General features: G+C 50.9%; 1 protein-coding gene across 1 annotated transcript; it reads right to left on the bottom strand.

The window, feature by feature from the left end:
• Positions 1–939: 939 nt before the first annotated feature.
• On the bottom strand, positions 940–2,715 carry LOC124523340 (protein shisa-9-like). The gene is given in 5 exon segments (XM_047095191.1): positions 940–1,270; positions 1,764–1,867; positions 1,949–2,052; positions 2,141–2,372; positions 2,374–2,715. Coding segments are annotated over 5 exon segments (1,113 nt in total).
• Between the last annotated feature and the right edge of the window lie 12,575 nt (positions 2,716–15,290).

Raw genomic sequence — 15,290 nt, 5'->3', positions numbered from 1 at the left:
AAACCACACCTGGGAAACTGCCAATAAAAACCAACTATCCTTTCTCTTCAAGAGAATGTACTTCCATGGCATTCTGGAATTTCCAAACTGTGTACCAGGAGAGTCTTGTGTCCAGGCTTTTTCAGAGGTGTGGATGCCCCGATATTCAACACCCAACCAGCGCTTTGGTGGTCCCTGAAGAAGTGGCTGCAACCAACTAAGCCGGGGGGATTCTTTCTCCAGACAGAGCTGCAAGGTGGCAAGACAGGAATAAGATTCCCTCCTGAGCCCTCAGGTCTGCGGTGGAGCTCTGTCTCAACAGGAATACCCAGATCACACAGAGCCTGAAGATCACACATCACCTTCCCCCTCTGCAGGCCAAAGGGAGCCGCCCACCCTTAGCTCAGCTCCCACCTCCCCACCTCCCCTTCTCCTGCCTTTCCTACCCTCCTTCACCCCCCACCCAAACACCCAGGAGGGCTCCTGGAAGCGCTGGTTTGCAAGGGAAAGGCCCAGTGGATACTTCAGCAGAGGAATTAATAGGAATCTGCAAGGCAGCCTACCTATGCCTGGGGGACTCTCTCCCTACCAAGGCGACACCCATTGCCTGCCGCAGTCCCGCCACCCTAGTTTCCTTCACCTTAACACAGACCCCAGGAAACTACGGGGGCTGGCAGGGACTGCTGGGAAGTGAAACTCCTGCCCCTGGGGCTGGCCACAGGGCATCTTGGAGGTGCAGGAGGTGGGCGGGGCCAGCGTGTTACTCTCTCAGTTGGTCAGTTTCCTGAATCCCCTCAAAGCTAACACTTCTGCTTCAAGACCCCAACATCCACCCACACCTCCCTGCTGACCCAAACCAAGAGGAATTTTCTCACCTCTTGCCCCAAATCCCTCCCCTCTGGGGGGAAAAAATCATCGGATACTCTGCGTATAAATAGAAAATAATTACTAGTGAGGTGGTCATGTTCCTCCGCCTATTTTGGGTGGGTCTCTTTGTTCAAGTTTTTTAGGCAGGCGCACCGAGTTCCTGCATCCACAGGAGCACACATGGGCCCCCGCCTGAGGTGTGGGGAGGGTGTGTGCCTGTGTGTAGGGGGGTGCGGGGGGGGGACACATGGCGACCCCGTTGCCCACACTCGGCAAGATCCAGCTAGCTAGCGCCCAGCCATCCAGCTGTTCCAAGACCGCCAGTCGCTCTCCAACCCCGCCCGCCCGGATCTCCGGCCAACCCTGACCTGCGTCGCGTCTGGGGGCTGCTTCCCGGTGGCTGCGCCCTCTACCTCCAAACTTACTGGGTTGTGCGAATCAATTTAGACACTTTTTTAAAAAGCAAAAGGAAAATCGCTCCATTAATCCCTAAATGCTTTCTCCCATCTGCTGCAACTCGCTCCCGCTGGGACTTGCATAATGAATAAGGCAACCGGGAAGGTTGAGGAATCAGGGGGGCAGGAGGGTGGCTCCCGCCCTTGGAGTCCTCGCCAACCCCTGCAAGGGGCGCAGCGCGGGGCGGAGGCCCTGGCCCCCAGCAGGGAGAAGTGGCGGCAGCGGAAAGCGGGCAGGGGTCCGGGTAGCGGGGAGGCAACCAAGGTCCCAATTGCAGGAACCTGGCAGCTCAGGGAGAGAGAGAAGAGGCCGCTCCAGGCAAGCCTTTTCTTCTCGTCCTCCCTCTCTCTCTCCACCTCCCTCGCTTCTTTTTCGCGACCCTTACGAGTTGCAGGCGGCACACACTGCTTCCATCCCTCACACGTGCCGCCCTTCCCTTTCGGGCCGCCTGCCCTGTTTACCTAGAAGCTGGCATCTGGAATCCGAGGGGTAGACCCCTCGCCAAAACCCAAGACTCCGGGGCCCTGAGCTCCCGGGCTGCGTGTGTCTCAGATCCGCTTGAATCCTAGGTGGGAAAGGGCAGCGAGACGGTGAGGGGTGGTGCAGAGACCACCCCCTACATACACACACGCGCTCAAGTCCACACCTGTGCGGAGCCCAGCGCCCCTTCTCCGCGCCTGGAGCCGAAATTGGCTGCCCAGGCGATCTCCGCCAGCGGAGATGGGGGCTGGGGTGGTGGGAGGAGCGCCACTGCTCAAGGAAAGGTGGAGAGGGAAGAGGAGGGAGAGCGGCTCCTGGAGGGGAGGCGACGGAGTTGGGTGGAGGGGAGGCAGCCTACCTGGACTTGGCTTCCTTTGCCGCCGGTGCGCTTTCTCCAGCCCCAGCTTGGTGAAGATGCCTACAAGCATGACGGCCAGCACCCCGCACATGATGTAAAGGATCCGGTTGGTCTTGTCCTTCGTGGGGTGGTGCAGGGGGCCGTCCTTGCGCCCGGGAGGCTTGCGGGTGTTGAGCCACAGCGGAATGTCAGAGTTGGTGCAGGTGCTCTGGTTCAGTCGCCGCTTCTTAAAATGTGCAGCAGAACCGCAAGTCACAAGTCCCTCAGCAGAAGATGAAGTCGCCCGAGGAACAATTGAACGGCTGGTCCCACTCGTCCCTGATACCGAAGTAGCCGCGGCAGAAGTTCGGCGTGGGCGCTCGGGTAGGGGACGCGTCCCAGACCCCCGCGCCCTCGCTGGCCTCTTCCGAGGCGGCCCCCAGAGCGGCTGCACGCCCCCCTCCCCGCGCCAGCACTACCACGCAGCCCAGCCGAGCCAGCTGCCCGTGCCCCGCTCGCTCCTGCGCCCGGCACACGCGGGCGCACAGCTCGGTGAGGAAGCTGCCGAGGAGCAGCCGGAGGACGCTACGAATCATGTCTCCCAGCCTGGGCTCGGCCGGCCGCCTCTCCAGGCGCCGCCGAAGCTGCCGAGGCTGTTGCCGGGGGCTGCGAGCCGCCGCCAGGCGCACAGGCAGGCAGAGGCGCGGGGCTCTCGGTGGTGGGCGGCCCCTGCGCTGGGCTCAGCCCGCGTTCGCCTCCCGGGCGCCGCGCGCAGCGCGCCTAAGGGGAGGGGCCAGGCGGGGAGGAGCGCGCCTGGCCGGGCTGGGGGAGGACAAGTGGGCGCAAGCGCTGGGTGCACGTCCGGCCCCCTACAGGGAGAGGCGGAGGCCGGAGAGCAGCTGAGACTGGGTCGGTCCGTGGCTCGCCTAGGCCGGCGGCTCCGGACTAGCCGCCCTGCGCCCGCTCTCAGGATCCCTCTCAGCTCTCCAGCTTGCTAAGTCCCCAGGAGAGAGCCAAGCAACGCTTTTGGTATGAAGAGAGGGCAGGAGGAAAGGCGGAGGGGGGAGGGGGGAACGAGGGGTGGAAAGGTCGCGAGCTCCCGAGAGGCGGAGGCGCGGAAGAGGTGAGTCGGCAGGGCTGGCGGGAGTGAGTTGAGGGGCGGGGGTGCAGAGCTGAGCTAGGCTAGCGGGCGGGGATGGGGAAGCGTCGGCAGCCTCTGGGGCTGAAGTCACCGCTCGGGTTTCCCAGCAGGTGGAGGATGGCTGCGGGACCTCCCGCGCCCTCTCCGGGAGGGAGGCGCGGCTCAGACCTGTTCCGGGCGAAGAGGCGGCTCAGCCCCTGGCTTTTTCAGGCGTGTGCGCAGGAGCTGCGGTTCGAATCTGCCCTCCAGGGAAGGGGGGATTCACAGGGGCTAGGTAGGGACAGACTAAGTGGCTTCCACTCCAAGGCAAACTGAGACACAGTCTGATCAGGGTCGCCCCTCCAGGGTGCCCGGGCCGTCTCGCCCTTCCCTTCCCCGACTGAGCCCTCTAGCCAGGCGCGCGTCCGTGGTGGTTCTACTCCCTGGGACTTGCCTAGGACCAGTACTGAGCTGGGAAGGCGCGGTGGCAAGCCACTGGCCCCAGGGTAAGGACCCCCGGGAGAGGGCCGTGGGAGGAACTGAAGTCAAAGAAGCCCAGGGGTTGGAAAGAGGCAGCAGACCAGGCCCAGGCAGGGGCACGTCCCACGTCCCTGAAGGTCTTTCCTTGGGACTCTCCCAGGCCCCAGGACCTGCCACTTGTGTCCTTCTAAGACCTCGCGGGGGCCTTCCCTGCGTTCTGCTGGAGGGCACACAGCACGCCCAGATCCAGTGCAGCACAAAGCCTGGACACCTAGCCTCAGCCACCCTCCCGCATCTGGAGCTCGCGCGTGGGTCTCTGGAGTCGTCTGGCCCCTTGCTCACGGAGCCCCCCAGACATCCTCACCCCATGTGCTGCAGTCCGGCCTTGCTTCCTGGGCTTCCAGCCTCTGGTCCTTGCCCTTCAGCATTTCCAAATCTGCCCTCTCCACTCAGCTGATTCCAGCTGGAATCAGTTGGCCCTGTCTCATTTATCCCACTTCTTTCCTCTGCTTGAGTTTGACTCCAATAGCCCCCAAAACAGGATTTGCACCAAAGCTGCTACACTGAATTTAGATCTCCACACGACCCTGTGTGTGTGTGTGTGTGTGTTTTTTTTTTTTCATTGCATTAACTAAGTATACACCTTGCAGTCACCTGGACGGTTGGCAGGGAAATGTCGTCTCCACCACCCTCCCCTCCACTGGGCTTCAGTCAGGGACTTCTCCGGGCATTTTCAAAGCACCCAAAAGTTGGGCCACCAATAAAATGACATAGTGGGTTCTTTTAACTGAAAAAGCATGGTGGGGAGGTGGTTACTGAACTCCTTTGCAAGTTTTCTCAAAATGACAGGGAGTTTGGCTCACTGTGCCTTCCTTGGAAGAATGTCACCTCCTGTCTTCTGAAAGACTAGCATAGAATGACCCTGTTCCAGCAAAAAATGAACCAGGCCGACACTGACCCAGCATATCCAGGAGTATGCCAGCCCTCGGAGACTCACTGAATCGCGGGCTGTATTATGTCCCAAACCCACCTGGACAAGGTGTGAGATTGTTTAGTCTAAATGCATCTGAGCCATCGGAACGAGGTTCCCAAAATACGGCAGTGTGGCATGTGGGTCGACCCACACCCACCACCACTGTGTGAGCCTCTACAAACACAAGCATTGGTGTGTGAGAACTAATGATGGCTGATATCTGATGCCTACAATATGCCCACTAAGCTTGTCTTTTCTAAAGTCACCTCCTCACAGATGCTCAAAGCATGCCTAGCATCTCGCAGACAATCTGGGAATAGTTGCTAAACCACTGGAGTGACTGATCTCCTGTAACTCTATCTCTAGGTGATACTACGAGGCCCACACAACAGAGGGAGGGACTGAGGCCCAAAGCGATTAAACCAGATGCCCACAGTACCGCAGCAAGGGATGCTACACAGTTGGCTTTTGACCCAAGAAATGTGACTCCAGGGTCTGTGTTGTAACCATTGCAGGTAGTGCCTGCCTAAAATAGGCCTCCAGACTCCCTGTCCATCTGACATTACATTATGTATTTGGTTTTTGCCTATCTCCGCACATTGAACGGTAAACTCCAGGGCAGAAAGGGGCCTTGACTCCTGCAGCATCTCCCTGCACCTACAGCAGCAAGAAGCATGAGAAACACCCAAAAACTATGTACAGGCTGTTTTGATGAACTTACTAAACTCTTATGCAACCCATGGTGTGAAACCAAGGGAGGAAAGAAATGCAAACAACAGGGACAGACAATGGAGTTTCTGCTGTCAGGACCACACGGAGGGATCGGGATATTTCTAGGCACTAAATCAGAATTGGAAAGGACCCTTCCAGCAGGCCTGCCAAGGTCCAAGAGGCTGAGGCTCAGAGAGGTTAAGGTCTTTGTCCCAAGGTCACATGGTCAGCAAATGGGAAAGCCAGGGCTGGGTGCAGAATGCCAGACTCCTAACCTCTGCTTTCCTGCCTGCGCACCCCCACTGCACCCCACCAAGGCACCTCCCAGCAAGCATCAGGGCTGGGAGCCTAGGACAAGGGCCTGGTAGGAGGATAGGTCACAGACACCTTCCCGCAAGAGTTGGGGTTGTTCAGACACATTTAAATTTGATTTTAAAAAAGAGAGACAGAAGAAAACAAACAAACAGAACAAAACACCTTCGTGAAAAGAGACAAAATCTAGACAGAAAAGTCCATTTTAGAATCTGTCTCCAATCTCTGTAAAATATTGCCTATCACCAGAATATTTGACTTCGGTCCTCAGGGGAGATTTACTCTGGCTGCTAGTCCAGGCTTTACTTAACAGAGACTGCCCCTGTTTGTCACAAGGAGAGTGCAGGGAGTCTGCTTGGGAAAGAAGCCAACCTGATAGAAGGACCCTTTGTGGCTTCTTTGCCAGATCCCAAACTTTAAACCTGCTATCTCTGTGAACTTCAACCAAACCAAATTCCCTTGCTGTTCCCGCCTGGAACATTGCCCACCCCCGTTTCCCAAGCCTTTGAAAAATATGTACAAGAAGGGGGGAATCGGGTTCATTTTCCTCTCTAAAGGAAGAAAGCCACTTTCCTCTGGGTATGTCAACTCAGTAAATAGAGTCACTGCCTCCTAATAGAAGTGTGATTATTGACAACATGTCCCCGTTTAGAAGATGTGGTTGAGAAAGCATTTCTGGAAGGGTTCCCGGTGGGGAGGGGTGCGGGGTGTGTGTGTGTGTGTGTGTGTGTGTGTGTGTGTGTGTGTGTGTGTGTTGTGTGTGTGTGTGTGTGTGTGTTGTGTGTGTGTGTGTGTGTAGAGATGGTGGTGGTTACTCACTTCCTAATTGAAAACACCTGTCAAGTTCTAGAAGATGAAAAATCATCATCAAAGACCACCCCCACCACTACCCAAATGAATTCCTGCAAATGTGTTGAAATTTACATGCAGCTGTTCAGGAAAGTGCTTTCTATGAAAGAGATGATGACATTATTATTTACAGCACAGGCACTTTTAGTATCTAAGGAAGAATCTCGTTGGCTCTAGGCTTAATTGTCAGTCTGCAGCACAATTTGCAAGGAACCTGCAACCATACTCCCCAATAATTAAGGGGAAGGAGCGATGTTACAAAGGAGGTTTACTCACCAGGACTCGGAGCCCACGTCAGTCTATATGCAACTCCACAAATTAGACTCTCTGTGTTGTGGCCCTCACCGGAAGGCATTGATTCTTAATAGTCCTCATCGGGTGACTCTTAGGGTTTCAAAAAGGTTTCTTAGCAACTGTTAGTCTTGCGAAAAAAGAAAAGAGATGACACACAAGCTGTTGGTTGGAAACCTTAAGAGCTGCCTGGGGGCTGGGGGAGATCAAAACTGGACCCCCATATACAGAGGGCAAGGAGAGACCAAAGGAGGAGGCAGATGTCTCCAGATGGGTGGATGGTGGGGGTAATAAGCAAGGGAACTTACAAGGCCTGCCCTGGGCCCTGCAAGGCAAGTGGCTCTCTCCACCTGCCTGCCAGAATCTTACAGGTTTATATTACACACAACCCGCAATAGGGGTCAGTAGTATATCGTCCAGATGGTCTCAGCAGCACTTTCTCTCTCAAGCCTGCATCCTTGAAGCAGACTCCTCGTGCCAGAACAGTGTTTGGAATATACATTGCAAGGACAGGGGAGGGGGTGATGAGCCTCCGATTGCCCGCCGCCAGCTCAGGGGTCAACTGAAGGTCATGTCCCCTCGATGACTTTCTCCAACAGAAGCCAAAATGTGGCCAGCACCTTGCCGTGCTGGGGCAACACGCTGGTTTGATATATTTTATTCTCTTGTTCTGAAAAGAGAAAGGAAACTACAAGGGAAGGGAAGTGGGTCTAAATTTTGGTTCCCCCAGACTACAAGTAGTAGGTGAGATGATTTTTGGGGGTACCAAACATGTCTTGTAAATAATTTTATATTTATTGTTAATGTGTGTCAGAAAAAAATAATGCACATCAAACACTTGGCTTCAGGGGAAAAACATTTAAGGTGCACATCAATTTAAAGTCCATTTAAGAAGAATAATAAATACATTATAGTATTTATTAATAAAGTAAAAATGCAGAAAATAAGATGAAGTGTCTTGTGTTTAGGAAACGTGGCTTTTGGTATGAGGACAGGGTTTCTCAGCTTCAATGCTATCGACATTTTTTTTTAATGTTTATGTATTTTTGAGAGCGAGACAGAGCGTGAGCAGAGCAGGGAGAGAGAGAGAGAGAGAGAGAGAGAACGACACGGAATCTGAAGCAGGCTCCAGCTTCTGAGCTGTCAGCCCTGACCCAGATGAGTGGCTCAAACTCGAGGACCGTGAGAACATGACCTGAGCCAAAGTCAGTAGCTTAACTGGCTGAGCCACCCAGGTGCCCCAACGCTATTGACATTTTGGAGTGGATCATTCTGTGATGGGGGGAGCTGATGTGGGGGGCTGTCCTGTGCATCGTAGAAGGTTCAGGGGCATCTCTGGACTCTACCCACTAGATGCCAGTAGCACCTCCCAGTTGCCACAACCAAACACAGGTGATGAGCAGACATTGCGAAATCAGTTGAGAACCGCCCCATGTTTAAATCCTAGTTCTTTCTGTATGAGGTTTATGACCTCAAATGAGTCGCTTAACCTCTCTAAGCCTCAGTTTCCTCACCTATAAGATGTGGATATGAATGGGTCTTTCCCGGGACACCTGGGTGACTCTTTCGGCTAAGCCTCTCTGACTCTTGACTTTAGCTCAGATCATGATCTCATGGTTGGTGAGTTCAAGCCCCATGTTGGGCTCCACACTGACACCGAGGAGCCTGCTTGGAATTCATTCTCTCCCTCTGCCCCTCCCCCATGCGCTTGCTTGCTCTCTCTGTCTCTCTCAATAAATAAATAAATAAATAAATAAATAAATAAATAAATAAATACTTTTAAAAAGAATGGTGTTTTCCCCAGGAATCTTACAAACACTCCATATCTTGCATAGAGCACTTAGCACAGTGAAATGGAACTTTGGCAGTGCTTAGTAAACAGTCATTCTTAAGACAGGAAACCTGAAGGAGCCTAGCAGGTGGCAGGCACTGCCCTGAGTCCTGGGGAGACAGAAGGCTGAGACAACATCCTTGCTCTCCAGGATCTCAGATCTCCAGGACAGGATAGAATATAGAGGCAGGGCAAGCTTCCTGGGCATGCAGTCTGGACAGCCTTACAGCAACCCATGTTCAGGAGGGTGCCATGCTTCGCCTGCTGCTCTGCCATTGTCATGAAACTCTTAAATGATTTCTGAACACGGGGCCTCACCAAATCTGCAGCCAGTCCTCTATGTAGGGGATACAACTCTGGCAAAATAAGAGGTCAAGCATTTGGGAACTTACAGGGCGATGTTTCACTTTGCCTACAGAGGCAAAGGCGTCTCTTAAAGTGTTGACATCAAATCAGTCCTAGCTTACATGTATGTAAGCATTCTCAGCAATGTAGCAAGAAGAAGTATTTTTTAAGTAGGCTTTATGCCTAGTGTGGAGTCCAGTGCTGCTCTTGAACTCACAACCCTGAGATCAAGACCTGAGCTGAGATCAAGTTTAACCAATGGAGCTGCCCAGGCACCCCACAGCAGGAAGAATTTTCGTAGATTCTCTTTATTTTATTTTATTTTTTTATTTTTTTTAACGTCTATTTATTTTTGAGACAGAGAGAGACAGAGCATGAACGGGGGAGGGTCAGAGAGAGGGAGACACAGAATCCGAAACAGGCTCCAAGCTCTGAGCTGTCAGCACAGAGCCCGACGCGGGGCTCGAACTCACGGACCGTGAGATCATGACCTGAGCCAAAGTCGGACGCTTATCCGACTGAGCCACCCAGGCGCCCCAGATTCTCTTTAAAAATAGTTCTCCGGGACCTGGGTGACTCAGTCGGTTAAGTATCCAACTCCTGATCTCGGCTCAGGGTATGATCTAACAATTCCTGAGATCAAGCCCCACATGGGACTCTGAGCTGACAGTGTGGAGCCTGCTTGGGATTCTCTCTTTCCCTATCTTTCTGACCCCCCACCAAAATAAATAAATAAACTAAAAAAAAAAAAAAACCGAGGTAGTTGTCAAATGTCAGTCCCAAGAACAATACTGAAGTTTTCCATAGTTAAGTTTCCACTGGTCCATAGAAAATTGAGAAAAATTATGGTTGATGAAATAGATATTCCATAAGCAGCTCTTTTTTTTTTTAATTTTTTTTTCAACTTTTATTTATTTTTGGGACAGAGAGAGACAGAGCATGAACGGGGGAGGGGCAGAGAGAGAGGGAGACACAGAATCGGAAACAGGCTCCAGGCTCCGAGCCATCAGCCAGAGCCCGACGCGGGGCTCGAACTCCCGGACCGCGAGATCGTGACCTGGCTGAAGTCGGACGCTTAACCGACTGCGCCACCCAGGCGCCCCTAAGCAGCTCTTTTAAAGGCTGTATACTCTATTTGTGTAACAATCACTTTCTAAACTATGTTAGTCTTGTGTGTGTGTGTGTGTGTGTGTGTGTGTGTGTGTGTGTGTGTGTGTGTAAATATTTCTTACCAGGGTAAAATGGTAAACTTATCATGCCTAATTTTTGGTCATTTTACTATAGACGAATCCCAGAGTCTGGGATGACTAATGTAAGAACCTCACAGTAGGGTTTGTTCACAAGAAAAGTGGTAGTTTGAGGCAATTCTCTGAATAATTTAAGTCCCTCCAACTGTGCTGTGAAACCAAAATAGGTTTTAGGGTCATGCATTTTCCAGCTAGCTACATTGGCTAAAATGATGAGGTATATCCCCAGGAATTAGCTAAGGCTGGATGCAAAGCACACAACTCCCCAGACCCATGTCTCTCTGCTCCAACAAATGCCTATAAATACAGATTGTATCAGAGAGTTTTTTCCATGTAACAAATCATCCCAACATTTAGTGGCTTAAAATAATAACTGATTATTTAACTAACAGTTCCGCAGATTGGCAACTTAGGTTGGCCTCAACTGGATGGTTCCTCTGGTCTTGGTTGGACTCACTCATGCATTTGCTGCTAAACTGCCAGGTCACCAGGGTGCTGGTTGGTCTGGGACAGCCTTCATTTGGGACAGCTCCTCTCTGTCCCATGAGATTTCTCATAAGCCATAGGCTACCCCAGGCTTTTTCACATGATGCCTGGGCAGGGTTCCTAGTCACCAAAATAAAGCACGTGAGACTTATTGAGACCCAGGGTCAGCACAGGCACGTCATCACTGTGCCACATTCTGTTGGCACAAAACAAGCTACAAAGGCAGTTTATATTCAAGGAGAATATGGAAGAGTGGCAAGGTTGCATTGCAAAGGGACATGCATGTGGTGCCTGGGTGGCTCAGTCAGTTAAGCATCCGACTTTTGATGTCAGCTTGGGGTATGATCTCACAGTTTGTGAGTTCGAGCCCTGTGTCAGGCTCTGTGCTGACAGCGGGGAGGCTGCTTGGGATTCTGTCTCTCCCTCTCTCTGCTCCTTGACCACTTGCTCTCTCTCTTTCTCTCTCTCTGAAAATAAAAAAAAAAAAAAAAGAAAGCAAGCAAGAAAAGAAAAGGGACATGCATGCAGAATGTGTGAATCACTGTAGCTATTTTTTTTATATCAACTGTCTTAGTCCATTTTGGCTTCTGTAACAAAATGTCATATACTGGTTGGTTTGTAAATAGTAGAAATCTATTTCCCACAGTTCTGGAAGCTGGCAAGATCAAGACACAAGCATGGACACATTCTGGTGACAGCCCTCTTCCTGGTTCATAGGTGGCACCTTTTCACTGTGTCCTCACATGGCAGAAGGGGTGATAGAGCTCTGTGGGGTCTCTTCTATAAGAACAGTGATTCCATTAGTAAAGATGCCACCCTCATGACCTAACCATCTCCCAAAGGTCCTAGTTTCTAATATCATCATATTGGTCCTTAAGATTTCCAGATGGGAATTTTGAGAGGACAAAAACATTTATTTAAAAAACAATTTTTTTAATGTTTTTCTTTGTTTTTGAGACAAAGAGAGACAGAGCATGAACATGGGGGCGGGGGGGCAGAGAGAGAGGGAGACACAGAATCTGAAGCAGGCTCCAGGCTCTGAGCTGTCAGCACAGAGCCCATTGTGGGGCTTGAACTCACAGACTTGCTTGAACTCACAGACTGTGAGATCATGACCTAAGCTGAATCCGAGGATTAACCGACTAAGCCACCCAGGTGCCCCTGAGAGGACACAAACATTTAGAGGACAGCTTCAACCTACCAAACAGTTCAAATGGCAATACTACCAACCACGGTAGAATGAAAATCCCCCTGTCACCAAGACTGCCCCACCGACAGTATTCCAGGAGAAACTTATACACACGTTTGTACTGTCTGCAAAGAAGCAACAGTCACATAAAGTTATACAAGTTGTGCTTTCACCTACATAATCAGAACAATCCCTGTACATTGGAAAGTTTGGTACCCAAACAGCCAGCCATGTGTCCAAACCAGTAAACCGGGAGGGCCTTGGTGCCTCCCTTTGTTTCAACTTCCGTATCCTGTCAGTCACCAAGTTCTGTCAATTCTCCCTCCTGAACAAACATCAGATCCTTCCTTCCTGTCATCCCCATTCCTCCTGTTTCACTTCAGCCCTCATCATCTCTCATGGTGACGATGACACTTCTCCCTAATTTTGCCTACCCCCCTCATGTCCTCATCCTGAATCCAGTTGTCTTTCATTCACTTTTTTCATGCACTTAACAAGCCTTTATTGAATGCTCACATCGTGCCAAGCACTCTGCTGGTGGTGGCAGATACAACAGGAAATAAGAGAGCCCCTAGTTTGGTAAAGGAAAGAAGCAAAAAAGACTTAATTTATTCGTCAGGGCAGGTCATGTGCTGTACTGCATAACCACAAAATCTCAGTGGCTTAACCCAGTAAATGGTGACTTAGGAATCCAGGTCTCTCCCATCATGTAGCTCCACCATCATAAAATCCTTTACTTTGAGCCATGTGGGAGCCATGTGGAGGCCATACAGAGCCATAAAGGAAAGAGCAGAAGGATGGAGTGAGGTAGTTTATGGCCATGCCTGGCAAGTGGCAGACATCATTCCCACCATATTCCATTGGCTGAACTCGGTCACATGGTCCCAACTTAAGCACAAAGGACTCTGGGAAATGTAGTGTTCCTACATGCTCAGAGCAGGAAAGAGAGCTGGTGAATGTATAACCAGTCCTTTCCTCAATGGATGATTGTCATGCATGTAACTGGGAAGTATGGCATCCTAAGGGAACCAGGGGCGGGTCTAATGTATTTACTATAGCCTTGGATTCAGGAAGGCAGGGTGGTGGGCTAAATAATGGCCCCCGAAGATATCCAAGTCCTAATCCCTGGAACCTCAAACCTAGTACCTGGCAGAAAGGACTTTGTACATGTGATTAAGTTAAGGATCTTGAGACAGAGAAATTGCTCTGGATTATCCAAGGGGGCCCTATCTGTAATCATGAGTGTTCTTCTAACAGGTAGATGGAGGGAGATTTGACCAGGGAAGAGAAAAGGGAGATGAGATGACAGAAGCAGAGACTGGAGTGATGTGCTTGAAGATGGAGGAAGGGTCCATAAGCCCCACAAGCTAAAAAGCTGGGAAAGGCAAGGAAGAGAATTATCTCTTGGAACCCCCAGAAGGAATCAGCCTGCCGACACCTTGATTTTAGGCTATTAAGGCTCAATTTGAACTTCTGGCCTCTGCAAGTATAAGAGAATAACGTTTTCTTGCTTTCAAATACTGAATTGGTGGTAATTTGTGACAACAACAAGAGGAAACTAATACAAGCAGTTATGCCTACACTAAGTTCCAGATAAGGATCATGCATTAGTGAACTAGGCAAAAAGACTGGAAGACAGGGCCAGAGGTGGAAGTTAAGGCTGAAGGGTAGCAAGGTCCAGATCCAACAGGATTTGCCAGGGAGGAGAGGGAGGGGAAGAGGGCAATGAATTTAAGCCTGAGGGCACCAGAAAGCCATTGAAGCAGGAGTGGCCTGACCAAGATCTGCATTTTCGCATGATAACCCCACCTGCTCTGTGGAGAGCACATCAGGGGAACCAGTGCTGGTGGCAGAAGACAGTCATTTATTTGCTTTATCCCAGGAGAAAAGTAGAAAGGCAATATTCCAGGGTCCTGGCAATATGTAGTGGAATCAACGGGACTTGGTGATGGCCCGCCTCTGATAAGAGACATCCACTCCATCAGCGACATCAGCTGCACCAACTCTGATGGTCGATGGTACCTGCAGAGGACGTAACCTGCTTAGCCACCTATCCGGAATTGAGACAAACTAGGGAAGTCTAAAGGAACAGGCAAGGTGCCTGTGAAGACCGGGTGCCATCCATTGGATGCCTTCTTCCAAATCCTGTATTGCCAAGACCATCATGTCCTTTGTAATTTGAGTAAAATAGTTAGAGCACCATCCCCATATACAGGGAAACCCAGCATTAACCTTCATCACCACCCACACCACCATCAAGGGATTTCTATTTCTCCGAATGGCTTCTGACTCTGATTTCCTGTTGCTGCTTGTACAGCTACCCAAACGATGGGCGAGCTGAGGCTGAAATCCAACATACACTGTCCTGGCCGAAGCATGTAATCTTGGTGTATACAGAAACTGATTTGATGCTTGGCATGGCCAGAACTTGGAGCTTTTGAGGAGAAAAGACTGGAAATAAAGGTCAAGTAGGGGGTCAGCTAAAAGTGTTTCAATGCCTTGCTAAGGGGCTCAAGACTGCTTCCTATAATGATGGTACCTTATCCAACAATGTAAAACAAAGACAGACACATCCATTCAGATTTGCATCTTATGCAAATCCTGTTGCCAGCGAATCTGGTCCTCATCAGCCTTCTGGGACCAAGAAAAAGCCAACCAGTCTGAGCTGAGACTGTCTATACCAAGTCCTGTGGGGAATCCCATTGGCCTCCATGCACAGACTGGATCAAACAGTGCTGGGAAACAGAAAGGGAAAATGGATCTGACTCGAGAGAGAAGCAGAAACAAGACAAAGAGAAACTTAACTGCCTGGCTGATGGCTTTCTGGATCCTGAGATTTGGGGGTTCTGCGTGCTACTCCTGGATCTCCCAATAAAGTCCTCCTAACTTCCTCCTGTTTTTGCCCAAATTAATGCAAGTTGATTCCTGTTACAATTCTGGCCTGGATACCGTGTGTCCAGTTTCTGTCTTCAGGCCTTCGTCACATCACCACCAATTGTCACATTTTGTGTCTCTCCTTCCCGATGCCATGAGTTGGCCAGATGGAGAGGAGGAGGAGAGGTCAGGGGAAGGCGGGGGGGGGGGGGGGGGAAGAAGAGAGAAAGGTGTCATTGCATACATACTCAAAGATGTAGAAAAGTCTTCATTATGGCATTGTCTGTAATAGCAAAGGACTGAAAACCACCTCCATCGGTGAGAGAACTGATAGTCTCCCAGAGAGATCTCTCCATCGGTGAGGTACTGGCTAAATAACTCACGGTACTTCCATATTGGAAAACTATACAGCAGTTGAAAAGAATGATCAGTGAAAAAAAATTCTAGGGGTGCCTAGGTGGCT

This window comes from Lynx rufus, unplaced genomic scaffold (assembly GCF_022079265.1).
Source record: "Lynx rufus isolate CCGP_SWC_20201006 ecotype Redwood Valley unplaced genomic scaffold, mLynRuf1.p SCAF_4, whole genome shotgun sequence".
In the NCBI taxonomy this organism is placed as follows: domain Eukaryota; kingdom Metazoa; phylum Chordata; class Mammalia; order Carnivora; family Felidae; genus Lynx; species Lynx rufus.
This window is presented reverse-complemented; position numbering and strand designations above follow the sequence as displayed.